The sequence below is a fragment of the Myotis lucifugus genome, unplaced genomic scaffold, assembly GCF_000147115.1.
Source record: "Myotis lucifugus unplaced genomic scaffold, Myoluc2.0 scaffold_220, whole genome shotgun sequence".
Lineage (NCBI taxonomy): Eukaryota > Metazoa > Chordata > Mammalia > Chiroptera > Vespertilionidae > Myotis > Myotis lucifugus.
Genome location: NW_005871268.1, coordinates 878853 through 896685, shown reverse-complemented (window position 1 = coordinate 896685; position 17833 = coordinate 878853). Strand labels below are relative to the sequence as shown.

General features: G+C 39.9%; 1 protein-coding gene across 2 annotated transcripts; it reads right to left on the bottom strand.

Annotated features, from left to right (window-relative positions):
* Nucleotides 1–184: 184 nt before the first annotated feature.
* NRSN1 (neurensin 1) lies at nt 185–17142 on the bottom strand. Of its 2 annotated transcripts, none has more exons than XM_006098089.3 (3): nt 17074–17142; nt 11544–11741; nt 185–1821 (listed from the first exon to the last, which is right to left on the bottom strand). In XM_006098089.3, the coding sequence occupies exons 2-3, from the start codon at nt 11730–11732 to the stop codon at nt 1423–1425; spliced, it is 588 nt and encodes a 195-aa protein (XP_006098151.1). In that variant the 5' UTR covers nt 11733–11741; nt 17074–17142; the 3' UTR covers nt 185–1422. The 2 variants fall into 2 exon arrangements, with proteins under 2 accessions (XP_006098151.1, XP_023617620.1); XM_023761852.1 differs by lacking the exon at nt 17074–17142 and adding an exon at nt 15637–15692.
* Between the last annotated feature and the right edge of the window lie 691 nt (nt 17143–17833).

The following is a 17833-nucleotide window of genomic DNA, read 5'->3' as shown; positions in this document are numbered from 1 at the left end:
TTGCCCTGTGTTTTACGCTAGACTAGGCAAAATAAACAGTGTGCACAAAAGAGCACTAATTGCTTCATTTATTCCTCCATTTAGCCAGGGAACAGCAGAGCTCATTCAGTCTCAGGATGGAAAATTACATGATGGAGAGAAAATAGCCACACTGAAGGAATGACAATGCAATTCAGGTTCTGCTGGTTCACATATTTTATTTATCCAGTGAAGGAAGGGAAGGGGGCGGGGAACACGAAAGGGCACAAATTCTGAGAGAATAAATACCAAGGTCACATCGTCCATTTTCCTCAGTCCATTTAAATCCACATATTAAATAAAAGTCAAAGGGATGAGACAAATATCTTGCTGGAGAATAAAATGTCTTATTGGAGAAAGAAAACCCCTTTCGAGGTTAATATCTACTCAGTGGTTTCTTATTTGAGGATGGCTTACTATTGTCTTTATAAAAATATGGCAGCCTCTTATAAACTGCTGGGGTTGGATATTGAAGGGTTGATGGATGGAGGCCACTGATTTGGCGGCTTTCTTGGAGTCCACGTTTCAAAGAACCTTACTTCACCATGGTGAGAACCACAGCACATCGTAAACATACTTGGAGGAGACCTGATGACAGATGGCGAAAAAGGAACCTCAGACATCACAGCCCAGGACCCCCATTATACAGATGGGGAAACTGAGGCCTGGGAAATTAAATTATCGCCCTAAGGCCTCTCAGCTATTTAGCAGTAGGAAGTCAAATTTCTTGGTTTCTAATTATGTGCTTTTGGACATTGCGTAAATAGATTCTCCCAACACAAACTTCTCTCTGAAGATTGTAGAGTTGGCAATTTCAGCTTGAGTGAAAAACAAACAAACAAAAAACCTAAACAGAAAGGATTTGTAAAGGTCTCTGATAAATGTATCCAATCTCAAGAACGTCATATTAAGATATAGTTGAGACTAATAATGTTTGGGTCAAAATCAGGAAACTCGATTTTTCTAGGAACACATATGACAATATCTTACATGGAATGAGATGGGAACAGAAGGCAGCACCACACAGGAAAGATTAGAAAAACTAATATTAGAAAATGAAGCGGGCCACGGTAGTGACTGGTAGGCTGGTCTAAACTGTTCAGGGCTTCCCAATAACACGGAAAATGACACTGAGCCACAATCTAGGAGAGGGGAGTTTCAGGGGGCTCCTGCGGGCACACGGAGGCACCCTCTAAGCAGCTGGTGCCTGTGCTCAGGTCCACACATGGCATCCACCCTCACCAGGGCCGCTGAGCGGGTGAGTGTGAACTCCTGCCCTATGCTGCCCACAGCCTAGGACAGCCACAGGGCAAAGCAAGGCCAAATGCTTTGTCTTCTCCAACGCTGGCCTGCTCCATTGTAGCCACGTGTGTCAGTTAGAGAGGAGAGGATGGGGGAAAGGGTTCAGGTTGCCAATACAGGCTGGACACTTTGAACCCCGGACAAAGTGACTGGTATCTTCGTTTCCCCAGGGCCCGGAGCTTTTGTAATGGGTTGGGTGTGGGCCTTGATGTCTGCTATTCGCTCTTTGAACTTTTGCTGCAGGATTTTTTCTTCTTTGGAGTAGCTTTTCGCCAACACTGACATCAGCAGGCACCCTGCCATGGACGTGCCCCCGACGCAGAAGAGCACGGCTCCCGCCAGCTTGCACATGTCAAGGGCTCCATTAAACTGCACAGCATGTGTGTCGACCACCATGAAATCGGCTTCACCGAAAGCTTCGATCTTGTGGGGCACAAGAAAGCCCACTGCCAGAACAGTCAGTCCGAGAACCACAAAGATGGTGCCGGAGATGAGTCCGACCTAGAGAAAGACACAATGACGCGAGACAGGTAAGCACAGACCCTCAGCTCTCCCTGAGCCGTCCAGGACAGGCCTTGTTTTTGTTTTTGTTTTTGTTTTTGGGGGGGAGTGGATTTTCCCAGCCAGTCCTAAATACATATAAGAAGCCTATATAGTTTTCTGGTTAAAGAAGACAGTGAAAGGAGCACCTTTCTGATTTTAATGTCAATCAGAAACTGCAGTACTGTCTTAATTTTTCCTTTGAGCTTTCGGTGTGCACAATGCTTTGTTGTTGGCAAAGCTCCCTTTTGCCTACATTGTCTCACTTGGTCTTGAGGAAGAGAAAAGCAGCCCTGATATCCAGGAGCTGGCCTGACTCTACCCCGGCCTTGCTGTTGTTAGCAGCTGCCTGGAGCTCACAGCGAGGCCATGCTGTCCTCCTGTTGGCACAGTCAGTTTCACAGAATATCAACAGACAAGCGCTTTCTGACCTGTGATGAAGTAAGACTACTTCACAGTTTTCTCTAAGCACAGACCAAAACAAGGTCAAATACCCAACCCCTCCTCTCCTCTCCTCTCCGCCAATATGAATGACTGCTGTTTCTAGACCAATTACAGCTTTAGTCTCTCCCTAGAGATAAGACTCATTAAGAAATTCAATCATAGAATTGCCCCTGACTATCTAGGGGGAACTCCTATTCCCTTAGGCCCTCCCCCAAATCACTCAACTAAAGCCCACATCCTATACGTCCTTCCTCATACTCCCTTACTGAAATATTCCAGGAGCCCTTACGGTGTCATCTCTCTCACTATGATGTGTAATAAACTTAATTCGTTCAATATATAGGTATGTCCTGGTGATTTTGGCTGGAAGACAGTGACAGTCTGTATAACTAACTACTTCCCCCTTCCCCAAGTAAGCGGGGATGGAACCATAACCATTTAAAGCCGAGGAAATGTAACCTTGCAAAGGGTAGGTCAGTGGCCCAGGATGAACAGCTAGCAAGTTGCAGAGGCAGGGCTGGAAGCCACACATCTGACCCCAGGCCAGTGCTCTTTCTCTAACAGGGAGCTGTTTGGTTGGGCTTGTGCAGATGCTGAGACATGGTAGGAATAGCAGATGGAAATTACACCGCATCAGCTCAAGTTCTAATAAAATGTAACATGCTGAAGATGGAAAGTAATATACCATTTGGTGGTTTAAACTCAGAGGTTTGGAATTAACAGACACAGACTTGGATTCTAGCACTGCCAACTAGCAATGAATCATATAAGGAAAGTTACTTAAACACTGTTATTAATGTCCTCACCTACAAAATGATAAATGATAATAGTACCCACCTCATAGAGTTGTTATGAGGACTAAGAGACACTCATGAATGGCTTAGTCCTTTGCCTGACTAAGTCATTGTAAGAAGTAGTTGTTATTATTTGGAAATGTGCCTCTTTTAAAATTATGCTACATTGGCAACCGCATTACAATTGCTCAGTACTTAGAATAAAGAACAGCTAATATAGTTATTTATTTTTTAAACACATTTCTCATTTCCTCCTGTTTCTAATTGCTTTTAGTTAGAATAACAAGGTTGGAAAAATAACCAAATGCATAACACCATTTAATCGTGAACATTTAAAGTATGTTTACTTAACTCATTTGTTAATTAAACCCCATGGTAATACACTAATAAAGAAGGTTTATATAATAGAAGGAAAACATATTTGCAAACCCATCACCTTAGCAAAGGGGCAAAAGGAAAATTAGTATTATTGAGCACTGTGAACCTCAAGAAGAAATATATCTGCAAAAAAAGAAAATCTGATGATTAATTGGACTCAAATTCATAATCAGAGTCTAAGAACTGTTGCTGGCAGAGGTCTCACATGCATGCTGAGAGTCAAGAGATAGCCACAGGTTGAACTGTGAGTCACCTGAATTGTACTTCTGCTCAGAGTGAGCTGACTCTTATAAAGGAGTTCCTGGCATCATATTTCAACCAATAGGCTGAGACCGGCCTCATCTAATCAGAACTATACAGCTATACCTTCATTTGCATGTTTACTGACCAATCAGAGCATCTCCATTGTAACCAATCAGAATAGACAATTCCAGCCAATCAAGACAGTGTTATTTGGACCAATCCAACTGCGCAAATTTGGATTCCTGATTTACATAAAAATAGACCGAGTGGAACCAAGGTGGGACCAAGGTGGAAGTTTTTCCTATATAAGGCAAACTTGGTCTTTGGGGAGTTGACTTGGTCTTTGGGGAGCTGACTTTCAGTTTCTCCTGGAGGCTGAGTTTCTCCAGTTTGCAAATTGTTTTAACTGAATAAAGTTTCTACTTTTACCACACTTGAGATTGGGGATTCTTGTTGGCATTGGATTGGTAGCAGTGACCTTTTGCTGAGAGCATCCTATCTAATAAAGAGGTAATATGCAAATTGACCATCACTCCAACACACAGGATGGCCACCCCCATGTGGTTCAAAGATGGCCGCCCCCATGTGGACACAAGATGGCCAGCAGGGGAGGGCAGTTGGGAGGGACCAGGCCTGCAGAGGAGGACAGTTAGGGGTAACCAGGCTGGCAGGGGAGCAGTTAGGTGTTGATCAGGCTGGCAGGGGAGTGGTTAGGGGGTGATGAGGTTGGCAGGAAGAAGCAGTTAGGGGTAATCAAGCAGGCAGGCGAACGGTTAGGAGCCAGCAGTCCTAAATTGTGAGAGGGATATCTGACTGCCCGTTTAGGCCTGATCACACTGGGATCGGGCCTAAACAGGTAGTCGGACATCCCTCGAGGGGTCCCAGATTGGAGAGGGTGCAGGCTGGGCTGAGGGACACCCTTCTCCCCACCCCCCCACCCCCCCCACCCCCGTGCAGGAATTTTGTGCCTCTAGTCTATTATAACTTGGGCCTAGTGCTAGATGTGTTTTTCACATTATCCTCACCAGCCTTATGAGAGGTAGATATTTTTATTCCTATTTCATCTATAAAACACTGTGGTTTATAGGGTTGAAGAAACATAGTTCAAGGTCCTATAATTAGCAAGTGCTTTGATTGGACTCTATCCCAGGTCTTCTAAGCCCTCCACCCCTTTTATTCTCCCATGATACTTCACCAATTATGATTTTGTATATTGCCTGATATTATTATCTTTTATTGCAACAAAGTTTTTGTTAGCATAGATGGACAAAATTCCATTATGTAATAGTGTGAGGACACTGAAAAACAAAAAAAGTCAATATAATCTCTTCTAAAAAAAAAGACATAAGACATAAGTAGCACAGAAGAAATTGGGTTGTAAAATATAACATTTCAAATAGCTTTCTACATTTTTCTAAAAATGGTGGTGAATAAATTCACCATCAAAGACTAACCATTATTTAAACATAACTTTAAAAATGACTCACATTGGAAAATTTTGAATGTACAAACTAAATTAACTTAAATATCCATGGTGACTTGCTTCATATGCCACTAAATTACCTTCCTCCCTAAGAACTGGCAATAATTCTCAAAAATTGAGGGCAGCAAAAATGTATCCATCTTAGCTTCTAAAGTTCTTAAGAGTAACTGAGGCCAATGCTCTCCATCTTCTATTTCTGTCTTGTCTCTCCACAGCTCTGATTCCAGCCTGTGCTCAATAAATATTCCTGACTGGCCAACCTGAACCACCAGGCTGCTGAATATGGAGCCAGGTGATTGATTCTCAGAGCAGTCTGCTCTTCAACTGAGCAGTGCTCTATAGTTCAAAATTCATGCTTGGAATAGCAATCAAAAGCTAAAAGGCAAACCATGACTTGCAGATGGCAGATTTTCTGCTCACTTCAAGAACTGGAAAGTGGCTGGCCTCCCTGAGCCTTCTCCCTTTTCCTTGTGATATCCATGTATCAGAGAGATAGTAGATACCTACTGTCTGTGTGGGGGGGAACACAATGTAATGAAAAGCTAACTCCAAAGAGTCTGAAGGTACCATAAATGTAAGTCTAATGGGAATCTTCAAGAGATGTTCCCAGAGACGCACTCTAAATCTGTTAAAACATATCAGGGAGAACTTGGGATGGTAGGCACAAAGGAGCAATGATGGGATCAAACTTCCCTGCATCTTAACTTCCCTCAGCATATAATGGAGGTGAAGAGGGATGCTGGCATACATCAGCTTAATTCTGGTACCATGTTGGAATACTGGAGAGAATAAAAAATCTTGAGAGTGATGCTCTACAGTATCACAATTGTCTCTAAGTTGCAGCGGTCCTAGATCTAAGAAGATAAAGGCTCTATTAAATAGAGTTTTTAAAAATGAGATCTTTTAAGGGTTGAAGAGAGTAAAGCAGCCCTATTTAGGGCCACGCAGAAGAGTTGAAATGCTTTCCGGCAAAGGGCCTCCCTCAGGCCTACCAGAGCAGCCCAGGGCTGTGGGGTGCTTAGATCAATACCAATAGCGAAAAAGACCTCCCCAGGCTGTGACAAAGCTTAAAGACAGCAGCAAGGACAGCGCTTGAGCTGTAGTTTCTGATGCTTCCCCTGGCTATTGGGAGCATGTGTGAAAGCCCAGTCCTTGCTGTTGGAAGAGAGGACTGGATAGGGAGGAGAACTTGGATTCCAGAAATTCTGCTGCTGGGGGCAACAAGCCAGAGAATGCTGTTATTTTGACCAACATCCCCTTCGTTGTATCTCCGTGAGCTGATGAGTTCTGAAAATGCAGTTTACTCCAATGAGCAGATTTGGCAGCAGTAGCCACGCAGCTGTTCTGGCAGCGAGGAGGCAGTAATGACTGTTGGAAGCAAGAACTAGTATGGCAGGGAAGAGCAGCATGTGGGGGGAAATGCTGGATGGAGCTAAATGTGAAAGGAGCCATCTGGGTTAGAGGTAATCCAGGGGAAGCACATCAAGAGTGAAGACTGGCTTTTCTTCTTCATTAGCCCCGAGGGCTGCTGCTGACCTCCCCTTAGCAGGATCTGAGCTATGAGTAGTGTCAGCTTGCCAGCAGAGATAACAAATTCTAGCTTATGTCCCGACCTTCTTGCCTGACCTGCCTGTAAGGACATTGAGCTTTACAAAGTCGAAAACCTAGGCCAGACTATGATCTAGGTCCTTTCACATGCCTTGCCTCCTAAAGTGTTCAAGCTCCCTTCCCCTGGGTGGTGGTACCCATTATCTTGCATTAGTTCTTCCACTTTATAGAGGCTCTGTCCCTCTCTCACACATGAACACATTCAGCTGCTTCAATCTTCAATATCTGTTCTAAAATCCTGCATTCCTCACTGGCTACTGCTTGAAGTCATTCCTACTTTTGACAGCCAAGTTTGGTCCTCCATAATTCCACTGAAATTGCTCTCTCCGAAGTCACTAATGACCTCCTAGTTTTCAAACCCCATGTGATTTTTCTTATCTCACTTGAATGTTCTGCAGTCATTGTGTTAAACACCCATGCTTTCTTAAAACCCTCACCTATTGTTATCCCTGATACAACTCTCTTCTCTTTTTACATCTTCCCCTTTAACAACCCACTCTCAACCTGCTTTGCCAGATATTGTTCTTAATTATTGGTGTTTTTAAGGGTTCCACCTTGACTCATATCCTTTGTTCAATATGTTCTCTCTAAGGTTTAATCTGCCACTGACATTTCAAATACCACCTATATACCAATGACTTCCAAATCTCCAACTTGAGCCTTAATAATTACCCTGGACTCTAGCCTCATATTTATAACAGTCAATAGGAGGATTGTTACAGTCCAATATGATAAACACTCCCCTAAAAGTAGTCATAGTAGTTACTGGGAGCACTCAGTGGGGAGGATAATAGGATGTCCCAAAGGCTCATCAAACCCAAATATTCAAAATGGTACTCCTTCCTTCCTTTCCATTTTTCCTATCTGTGTTCCTGCCAGCCACCCATTCACTGACTCTTTCCTCACATTAATAGTTAATAGTGAGGTGAATCATATGGATTCTATCTCATAAAGTTCTCTTGAACCTTGAATCTCCTCTCCATCACCATGGCTATTCTAATGGCGCAAACCATTACTATATCTTGCCCTGATAATCACAGTAGCATTCTGATGGTTTCCATTGGTAGTCTTATCCTTCTTTATACATTCTTCAAGTCCTATCTAAGAAAAACATTTAAAAATACAATGAATATCACATGAATTCTCTCTTAAGAGGCTTCCATGGCTCCTCTCATTTCTAGTGTGAAACCATCTCCTTAATATCTAGTGATACTTTGAAGAGAAATAAAAAAGTAAATTTAAATTCTGACTTAGCTTAAGGGGGAAACTGGAGAGATTGGGACAGATAGGAGGAAGGTCTTGAGAGAAAAGAGGGGGAGCAGGCTGCATCAGGTTCTCCCCATCTTGTGCTTCTAGTAACTACTTTGACTACTTTTAAGGGAATGTTTATAATGTAGGATTGTAACAATCTGTGTATGTGTCTATCTTTTCCATTTGCTATAGTTAGACCTATACCTTATTCACAAGTAAAGAAGAGCATTTTATTCACAACTGAACCCCAAAGTCTAACACATATTTTGGACATATAAACATCTGTAGAAAGAATAGCACTGTGAGATGGATGCTATGTAGATCCATATGACAGAGCAAATAATCTATCTCAGCCCCATTTGATTCCAATCTCCATTCTCATTAATCCCTCCATGCTGCCCACTGCCAGGGAGCTGGTTTGAGGGCAGAGTCCCAATGAGACACTATGAGCAGAGTCCCCAGGGAGATATCAACATGACCGTGGCAACATTATAGTGGAAGAGGGGAAGGGGAAGTCGGAGCCAAACCACCTACAAATGCAATTTAAAAGGAAAAAAATAAAATAAAATAAAAAAGAATCATAATAGAAACATGTGCATAGCCAGTTCCTTTCTCTGTAATGGTAGAGAGCACTTCAAAAACCTACTGAAATGAATTCACTCATATTTCCAAGGAGGAAAGGCAAGAGTAGTTGGTTTATTCCATTTATAGGGGTGAGGTCTTTAAGACAGTGATTCCTAGGTTATTCAGGTTGATTGAAGGGTTCTGAATGCCCAGTCCAGTGTTAATGATTAGAATATGAGTCTAAGATTTGGATTTTGCTGTAATATAATCTCTATGAGGCTATGGATTTTGCCTATTTTTCTTCTCTGCAAGAATACTTTTGGATCCTGTTTGTATATAAAATAAAAGGGAGAAAATATTGAATATTGAAATCTGAAATCTGGGGTTGGTAATTTACTATGAGTTCTTTATTTTAAATACAAACTTTTATATTATTTGATGAACTCACAGCAGCACAAATCACATAACCACCAGTGCTTTGGATCCACATAAATGCTGACAATATTCTGCATGGCATTGGCATTTTAGGCTCTTGGCACAACAGATCTGTGAGGCAAATATTTGTTTTTTGACACATACTGAAGCAACCACCCACTTATGTGGGTAAATACAATATGTGCCAAGCTTGGCTATTTATTTCATCGGTCCAGGCCAGCAAGGATTCATCAGAGGTGACAATGCAAGGATGATTGCTTAACCAATTCTAACACAGAGCACGTGACCCTACTGAGATTTTTAATTAATACAAGTCTTGGGTAATCTATGTTAACAACTGTTATCCAATATTTTGTTTATTAACTAGATTTCCAGTTTTATTTCCACTTCAGGCTTTAATGTTTCATATGGCATCTGGTAATAGTAACTACTACTTTGAATGCTTATTGAGTGTGTACAAGACATTGTTCTAAGCACTAGATAAATATTATCTTATTTAATTCTCACAACTTTATCTAGTTGGTACTATAAGTATCACCATAAGAGTCCCATTAAGGTCAATTATTGTCCAAAGTTGCAGAGCTATTAAATGGAAGAGCTGAGATTTGAACCATACTGTCTGAAGACAGAGTCCATGTTCATAATCATGTTACATTGTCTCTTGTTACACTATTGCCAATAAATTGCAAGTTTATGTCAATATCAATGTCTACAATTGTGAGATACTTTGGGAGAAAGTCAGAATGACTGGAAACCCCTGAGGTGCAGAATGTTATACCTGGAGGGGTATAGCAGAAACATCATCCAAGGCTGTATCTTCCCAAATCCTCAGCCTTTTCTTTATTTCTAAATGTTGGAATGTCCCAATGACCCTTCTCTTCTATGTCCCTACTGTCTTCCTAGGTGATCTCATCTAGTCTGGTGCTTTATATACATTCTTTATACCACTGACTCCCAATCCATGAGCTTCAGATCAGTACATTTAAGTTGCCACTAGGGATTTCCATTTGCGTGTCTAACAGGCATCATCAATATAGCATAGCTGGAACCAAACTCTTAGTTCCCCACTCATCCCACTGCTCTTCCTGTGTTCACCATCCCGGTAAATGATAACACCATTCACTAAACAGTTCAGGCTGCAAGCCTTGGAGTCATGCTTGACTCCACTTTGCCTTTTATCTAGTTCATCAGCATGTCCTGACAGTTTGGCCTTCAAATTTTATGCTAAATTTGACTACTTATCACCATCTCCACTAACATCACCTTAACTTAAGTCACCATTATGTCTTATTGGGGTCGTTTAATAGCCCCTATACTAGCTGCTTCTATACTTTTCCTTCTATAATCTCTTTTCTGTACACGAGCCAGAATTATCCTGTTAAAACATTCATTTGATCACATAATTCTTCTGCATAAAATGTTCACATGGCTTCTCATGGCCCTCCAGGTAAGAGTCAGAGTCCTCACTATCATCTATAAGGCTCAACATCCATCATCTGAGCCCTATTCTTTTCCTGAATCCATCACCTTTCCTTTTCCCCATTTCATTCCACTCCAAAAAGACTGTACCTCTTGCTATTTTTTCAAACACATCAAACTTATTCCCTTTTCAGAGCTTTAGATTTGCTGTTTTCCCAACCTGGAAGGACTTTCAGCTAGAACCTTATATGGTCTGCTCCCTCAGCTCATCGTCATATTTGCTCAGATATCTTCCGTGGAAACCTTTCTATGATCAGCACATCCACATACCTGCCCTCCACTCCCGGGCCTCTTCTCCGGGTTTATTGCTCTTCATTGTACTTGTCACTACCTGACATTCTATTATGTGGTCTGTTTCTTTATGGTCTGTTTACCATGATAGATGGTAAGTTCCATGAGGGCAAGGGCTTTTACGCCTCCTGCTTACCACTTTAGTCTCCAGCATTTTGCAATTTTGGGTGCTCACTAATTATATGTTGAATAACTGAATACACTGTCTAGGGAGGCTCCTTCATTAGAGGAAATTGATGATCATATATCGGGTAGAGCTTGAGCTGGAATACAGACCACTTTGGAATACAGACCACTTTATTATGTCCCAGCATTAACCCTCTCTACATACCCAATTATTTCATTTTTAATAATTATTATAATTTGTCAAATGATACTCACCAAGACTGTAAGGAATGCTGGAAGCATATAGTATTTTGCCCATGGATGGCTTCACAATTGGTGAATTTAGTGGCACATTAATAACAGTAGCAAAAATAATAATTAGTGAGGGCAATTGTACTTATTAGTGTTTAATCTGAAAATCAACAATAATGCTGTCTAGAGACTTCCTTCAGCCCAAGGTTTATACTCTACTTTCCTAAGGGGAGAAAACTGTATTTACTATCACCAGGAGGAATGCACACACAAAGTTCTGTTCCTACAGCTCTACAGTACTTACCAAACCGAATAGCTGTTGCATTTCCTAAGTTAAACACATGCTTCTGACTTACCTTCCAGAATACTGAGCTCCACTTGTTAGGTGATCTCTGGATCTGGAAATCATCCTCATACTCCCAGATTGAGGTGGTACAGTCCTCATAAAACTGGTGCAGATAAGACCGGACTCCGTAGCGTTGGTACCCGCCCTCAGCAGTAGCTGGTGCCTGCTTGGACCCACAGACATTGCTGCAAGAACTCATCCTTCCCAGCTGGAATGACAATATCCATGTGCATCAGCCTCATGGGCTCTGGCCTCAGGATCAAAAGGCATATTAAAGATGAGAACCAGGCTGAGTAGTGTCAGCTTATTTGAACAATGAGTTTTCATGGTCTTGACAAGTAATCTTTAATCTCTTGGAATCCCATAGTCTTTATATTTACTTGAAATAGGTAGGCACTCACTTCCTACAGACGGAATTTGTCTTGGGCTGTCCTCTCAGATGCTTAATGGCATTCCCTTGTGGAAACTAGATGGTGTTACTCTTAGTAGTTTGAAATTCTGCCTTTGGATCTAGTGTATCTTGCTCTAACATTTTAACTAATTGTCAAGTTGCTCAGAAGCTTTTCATTAAAGCTTCTGAGCAACTTGTGCTTCCTGCTTTATTAATCATAAATGACTTGGGCAATAATTTACACCTCACTAACTATAACATCAGGTAGTTCAGTAATTATTTGTGGTTACATCTGTCCCTGTGAGATGCTAAAGCATAATGTAGAGAGTAGACCCAACTTTCATTATTTTCCATGAAGTGTCTAGTATGAATAAGAATTCAGATAATTGTTAAATGAAACTATATTCCAGATAGGTTGTTTGGGACTCTGCCTTCTTCTTCGTTGACCTAATCATTACCCATAGAGAGAGGCATTTGATTATTAATCCATGGGGGGGGGGCGGATAACAATTTTAGTGAGTAAGAGAATTTGCAGTTATTCTCTGTTTGTTCTTTGGTTTTCTGATCTCCATATAAAGAGTATTGTGTAGCTGGAGGTGTGAAATATTATTTAGATTTTTCAATTATCCTCTAGATTGTTTTCCTTGCGTGGACATAGTCTCAAAATGACAAAGCAAGGAATAATATAGAAGGGCATTTTTCCAATTGAACCAGGGCTTGTGCTATAATTCAAGCTAACAGAAGACATATTAAATGTTTCCAATTACTTATCAAGAAGCCAAGTAGTCATGCATATCTACAAGGAAAAATAATCTAAATTTGTGGCCAGTGCCCCTGTGTGGCCACTTAGTTTGGTTGGATAGACTCATGGGCTAACAGCAAAGCTGAAGCCAGGAATATTTAACATTTTCCTGTCCCATGGCCACAAAGTGAACCCATGAGAATATCTTGTAAATATTTGCCGTTGGCCATAAGTGGGTTATAGTTAGAAAATTTAGTCAAATTCAGGAAAATATGACCCTCATCTTTAAAAAATGATGCAACCAGGTGCTAAAGATAGTAACCAATAACCTCATCCTTGTAAGTGTTGGTTAATATTGCATTTAGTGCCTAACTCCCTGTGCCTGTGCCTTCTTCCTGCTTCAGGTGTAGCTACCATTTAAAGAACTCATCAAGGAGGTGAGATCAAAGGAGGCATTTTTTTTCTTTTCTTTTTTTTCTTTTTTTAGCTTTTAAACATTTCAAATCAAGAGTTTAGAATGTACTTTGCCTGATTAGAACAGCAAAGTCTGATGGATCAGATTTTGTAAATCTAGTTGTTTATCCAACAAAAATCATTGACTCAGTCTGTGGATTCATGGCCAACGTCTTCTTTTGTTAACCTAGTTTTCATATTTTAAATGCCAGGATGACTTCTTCAGTACTATTTACTTAATGCTTGTACAATGAAGATGATTAATAAGGGCTATGACTAGTGATCTACAAGTAGAACACTTTTAAAGGCACTTTCTTTTAAGACATTCTAACAAAATCTCAGTCAAGAGGAGATAGGATTATTATTACCAATTCTGCTTTGCCACTTAAGAAACTGAGGCATAGAAGAATCATCTGCTAAAGGTTATACCATGAGTCAGGGAGCAGATGAAACATGACAGTACATGCACTGAATCACATACTTAGATTATTAGAACCAACTCATTCAAATATATATTTTCAGATTTTCTATAAAGTATCAGGGACTTTAACATAAAAAAGGACAAAAATAGATGTTATAGGATAAAAAGAATCCCTCATAGCAACAATATGACTTATTTTTCTGAGATGCTGAAGTCATTCTTTCTCAGGATTGAGCTTTCATGCAGAGCAGCACTGGGTGATATATTTTAGTCATTCCCTGCACAGCTTGTCTCCAGCACACCAGGTTAACTGTTTCTGTTTTATAGGATGAGCCTCAGCAATCCAACTTTGTTAAACACAACATGGGTAAAATCATAAGAGAGACAGGAAGTGTGATAAAACAAATGTTTTTGAGGCTGAGTGATGGAAGGCTATCCTCTAAGTCAGAATTGGTTTTAGTGATGCTAGATGCATTCCAGAAAAGGAATCCTAATAAGCCTCTCTCCAAGCACAACAACATGGCCTGCACTGTGCTAACCGCTCAGAGCAGAGAATAGACTTTAATGCTAGTTCTTGATCTGCAGTTTACTGGTCATGCCATCTCAGGCAAACTTATTAACCTTTCTGGGCTCTGGTTTTAAACCTTAAAATAAAATGGCTGCACTCTCATTCCTTCTAGATATAGTGGTCCAGGAGTCTTTGGCCATGAATCTACAGACTGGGTCAGTTATTTCTGTTAGATACAGAACTGGGTTTACTAATTTCCCACCTCCTTCTAAACCCTCATTGATTGTCATTGTCCCAAATTCTGCTTTACTATTGTATGTAGGAAACTTCAGTTCAAAAGAGCATATAAGCTACTAATTGGGCTAGTTACTTGGTATTTAGTAGAATGAGTGGTTGTGTATGGTTTGTTTAATAAGTTCACTTCAGTATCATGTATGTGGCCTACAATAGTAGTTCCTGAGGCCTTAGAGGTTCATACATCTTCCCATACAAATAACTTGGGATTAACTCCAAGAGAATGATCACTTGGAAGACCATGAATGTTAAAATATAACAAAATGGAATGAGAATGTGGCACCTACAAAATCTCAACAAAGAGTTACATTCCTCATAGGAGAGCCAACAACTTTTTGTCCCAATATAGCAAATGTTACAATAATTTGGAATCTATCTGTTTAATTAACACCTCCAGTATCATAAATAGGATACACAGGGCCACATTATAAAGCCACTTTAAGAGCTGAGTAATTAGAGAAGAAATGGAAGATATATAAAAGGCTTTTTAGCTTGGCTCATCATTTACTTAATGAGCAAATTCCATGAGAATTCTGATATTTGTATTTCAATAGCTATTAGCAGTATCAACAGCAAAAACAGTAATGTTAAATCTATGACTGTTGTTAAGTGACAGATCCTAGAGGGCTCCCCTTTTTTGAGAAATCCTTAGTACCCCAAGAAATGCATGAATGCGGCGGGGGCGGGAAAGAGGTGAGTGAAAATATTTCCAGTATTGTATTTAAATGAATTCTGTGACTATTCATTTTATAAACACTGCTTGTGGAGCCTGTTGCATCTTCATTGCCAGCATAGCCATCTTTTTTTATTTTTTAAATATATTTTTATTGATTTCAGAGAGGAAGGGGGAGAGAGAGAGAGAGAGAGAGAGAGAGACATCAATGATGAGAGAGAATCATTGAGCATCTGCCTCCTGCACACCCTCACTGGGGATCAAGCCCACAACCCAGGCATGTGCCCTGCTAGAGAATCGAACTGTGACCTCCCAGTTCATAGGTCAGTGCTCAACCGCTGAGTCATGCCTGCTGGACCAACATGGCCATCTTGATGGAGCGCAGGCAACTCTGGTTTCTTGGTCTTCTATGAAGAGGCAGTTGTTTTCATTCTCCCTGAAGGAAAATCTAGGTGCTGATATCTGAGGATCCATCCACATTTTTAATTTTATTTTTATTGTTATTTTTGTAGTCTGTTTATCTCAATTGCATGTACAATTATACATTAAATGGATATTCAATTCTTAGCAACACGGCATACCTATGATATCCCAGAAACCCATAGAAGGAGAAAATCATACCTTAACTTCCCTTCCAAACTCTTTTGAGAGGTTTTCTGCAATCAGCATATTAAACATCAGCCCTCTATCACTCTTTATCTCCTTGTCCAAATTTGTTTGTCTTCATAGTACTTGTTACTACCTGATACTCCAGTATGTATGGTATGAAAGACCAGGGACATGATAGACTGCGAGCTTTGCAAGGGAAGGGACTTCTTCTGTCCTGTTTACCACTTTGATCTCAAGCACTTTGAAACTTCTTGGCACCCAGTTCTGCCTGGGTTGTCGTGGGTGATGGCCTGAGTGGTCCTTCATTTTTCATTCCTCTGTTCCTTCAGTGTTTTTTAAAGCCCTAATTATGTGCTAGATTATGTGAGATAATGTTACAAAGATGAGCAGGGCACGGTCTGTTCTCAATAGACTCCTGATTAGAAGGAGAAGTACTCATAAGGCAATAATTGCAACAAAACAAGCACCAAAATGAGATATTTGCAGCAGAAGTACAAATACTGAGAATCCCTTGAACAATTCCTCTATTTGGCAAACAAACCCATACATGTGTTATTTTGATCTCTATGTGTGCCAATATACTACAGTATCGATTTGTTGGAAATTTGAATTTGTCTAATATATGCAGTTATTTTTTATTTTATTTAAAAAATGTTCATAGCCATGAAAACAGAAATAAATATTTATGCCTCATGAAACTCTAAGAATCTCACAGACTTTATACTACTTGTCTTCATGGTCTCCTTGAGAGAAGACTGACAGAAAATTGAGGCATAAAAAGGATGAGTGTTTTCCCATGGCTCTGTGTGTGAGTCAGTTGTTGAGTCCAGGCACAGGCCCTGTTCTATTTATTCTACTTGAAATATCATTCCATTTTCATACTGCTTTCCTCTCTCATAAAATCATTCGGAGATAATGAGAGTGAGGTTCCCATTAGAGCCACTTTTCCACAGGGCCAGTTCTGCAAGGTATAGGCACATGGCTGATTTAGACCATTTACCCAGCACCAAACCAAAAGGTCAATTCACTTAAAAGACTCAGACTCACAGTAGATGCAGGAAGACATGAAAGCCTGTTCACAGCTTTTTCACTTTTTAAGCAGGCATTCTAGAATTATATAAGCATGACCTTGAAACTTGAAAATGTGTTTCTAGATCATTTCAAAGGTATTTAATTCTCCTGTAATAGTGGTAGAGATTGTGGCTCTATCTTAGAGCCTTTTATACCCTCGAAATCAATGGCTATGCATCCACCATCTAATTTTTAAAGGAGGGGTGATGATATGCAATTATCTTATTATTTTACCTTTTCAAGATATATTTTTAAGAAAACTATATAAAGTCTAAAACCAAAATGAAAAGAACCCATATTCTCTTTAAATCTCTTATTTGTCTACATGCAAATGACAAGGTGCTCATAAATCAACATGTGACAAGGTTTGAGTCTTACCTTTGAAGTCCTCCTCTTCCTCTTTTTGTTATTTACTCTTTGACCCTTTCTTCTTAATGGCACATTCTTCAAGCCTATTTTAAAAAAATCTCTGAAGAATGTGATCTAGATAAAAACCTAAATTTTATAAGCCATTTGTATAAGTTATAAAGAATCATTTTAATGTCAACAAAAAACATTAGCAAAGAACCTCTTGTTCAAGAACAGAGATAGCTTTTTTAAACAAAAGTATAACATTTTGTAACTTTTCAATGGGCTCTTGTGAGTTTATAGACTAATAAGACAACACAAATGAAAAGGACCCTGTAAACTATAACACACTATGCAAACACTATTATGATTTTGATATAAATTATATCCCACGCAGTAAATAATACCCCTTAGACTGATCCATTTGTACTTTACAAATTATAAGTAAAAAGATTATATGCTTCCTAGATACTCCAAAATTAATCTATTTGGTGCCTGTTCCCTTATATTATAAAATGAATGAGTTTTATAGCCATTGAACTTTCTGATCTATTACATACACTTTAGACTTATTAAAACTCTTTGGTTGATTTACCCATTACGTTGGTTTTCACTCCTATATCTGTTTTCTTCCTATCCTGATAATTTTACTTTTCATCTGACTAAGAAAACCAGGTGCCCATGCAAAATTTAATTAAAAAGTCATTGCCAGCAATAGAGCTATTGGTTTCATGCATTACTCTAGTCATGCAAAATAAAATAATAACTGGGGGCATATTTTTCAAGAGGT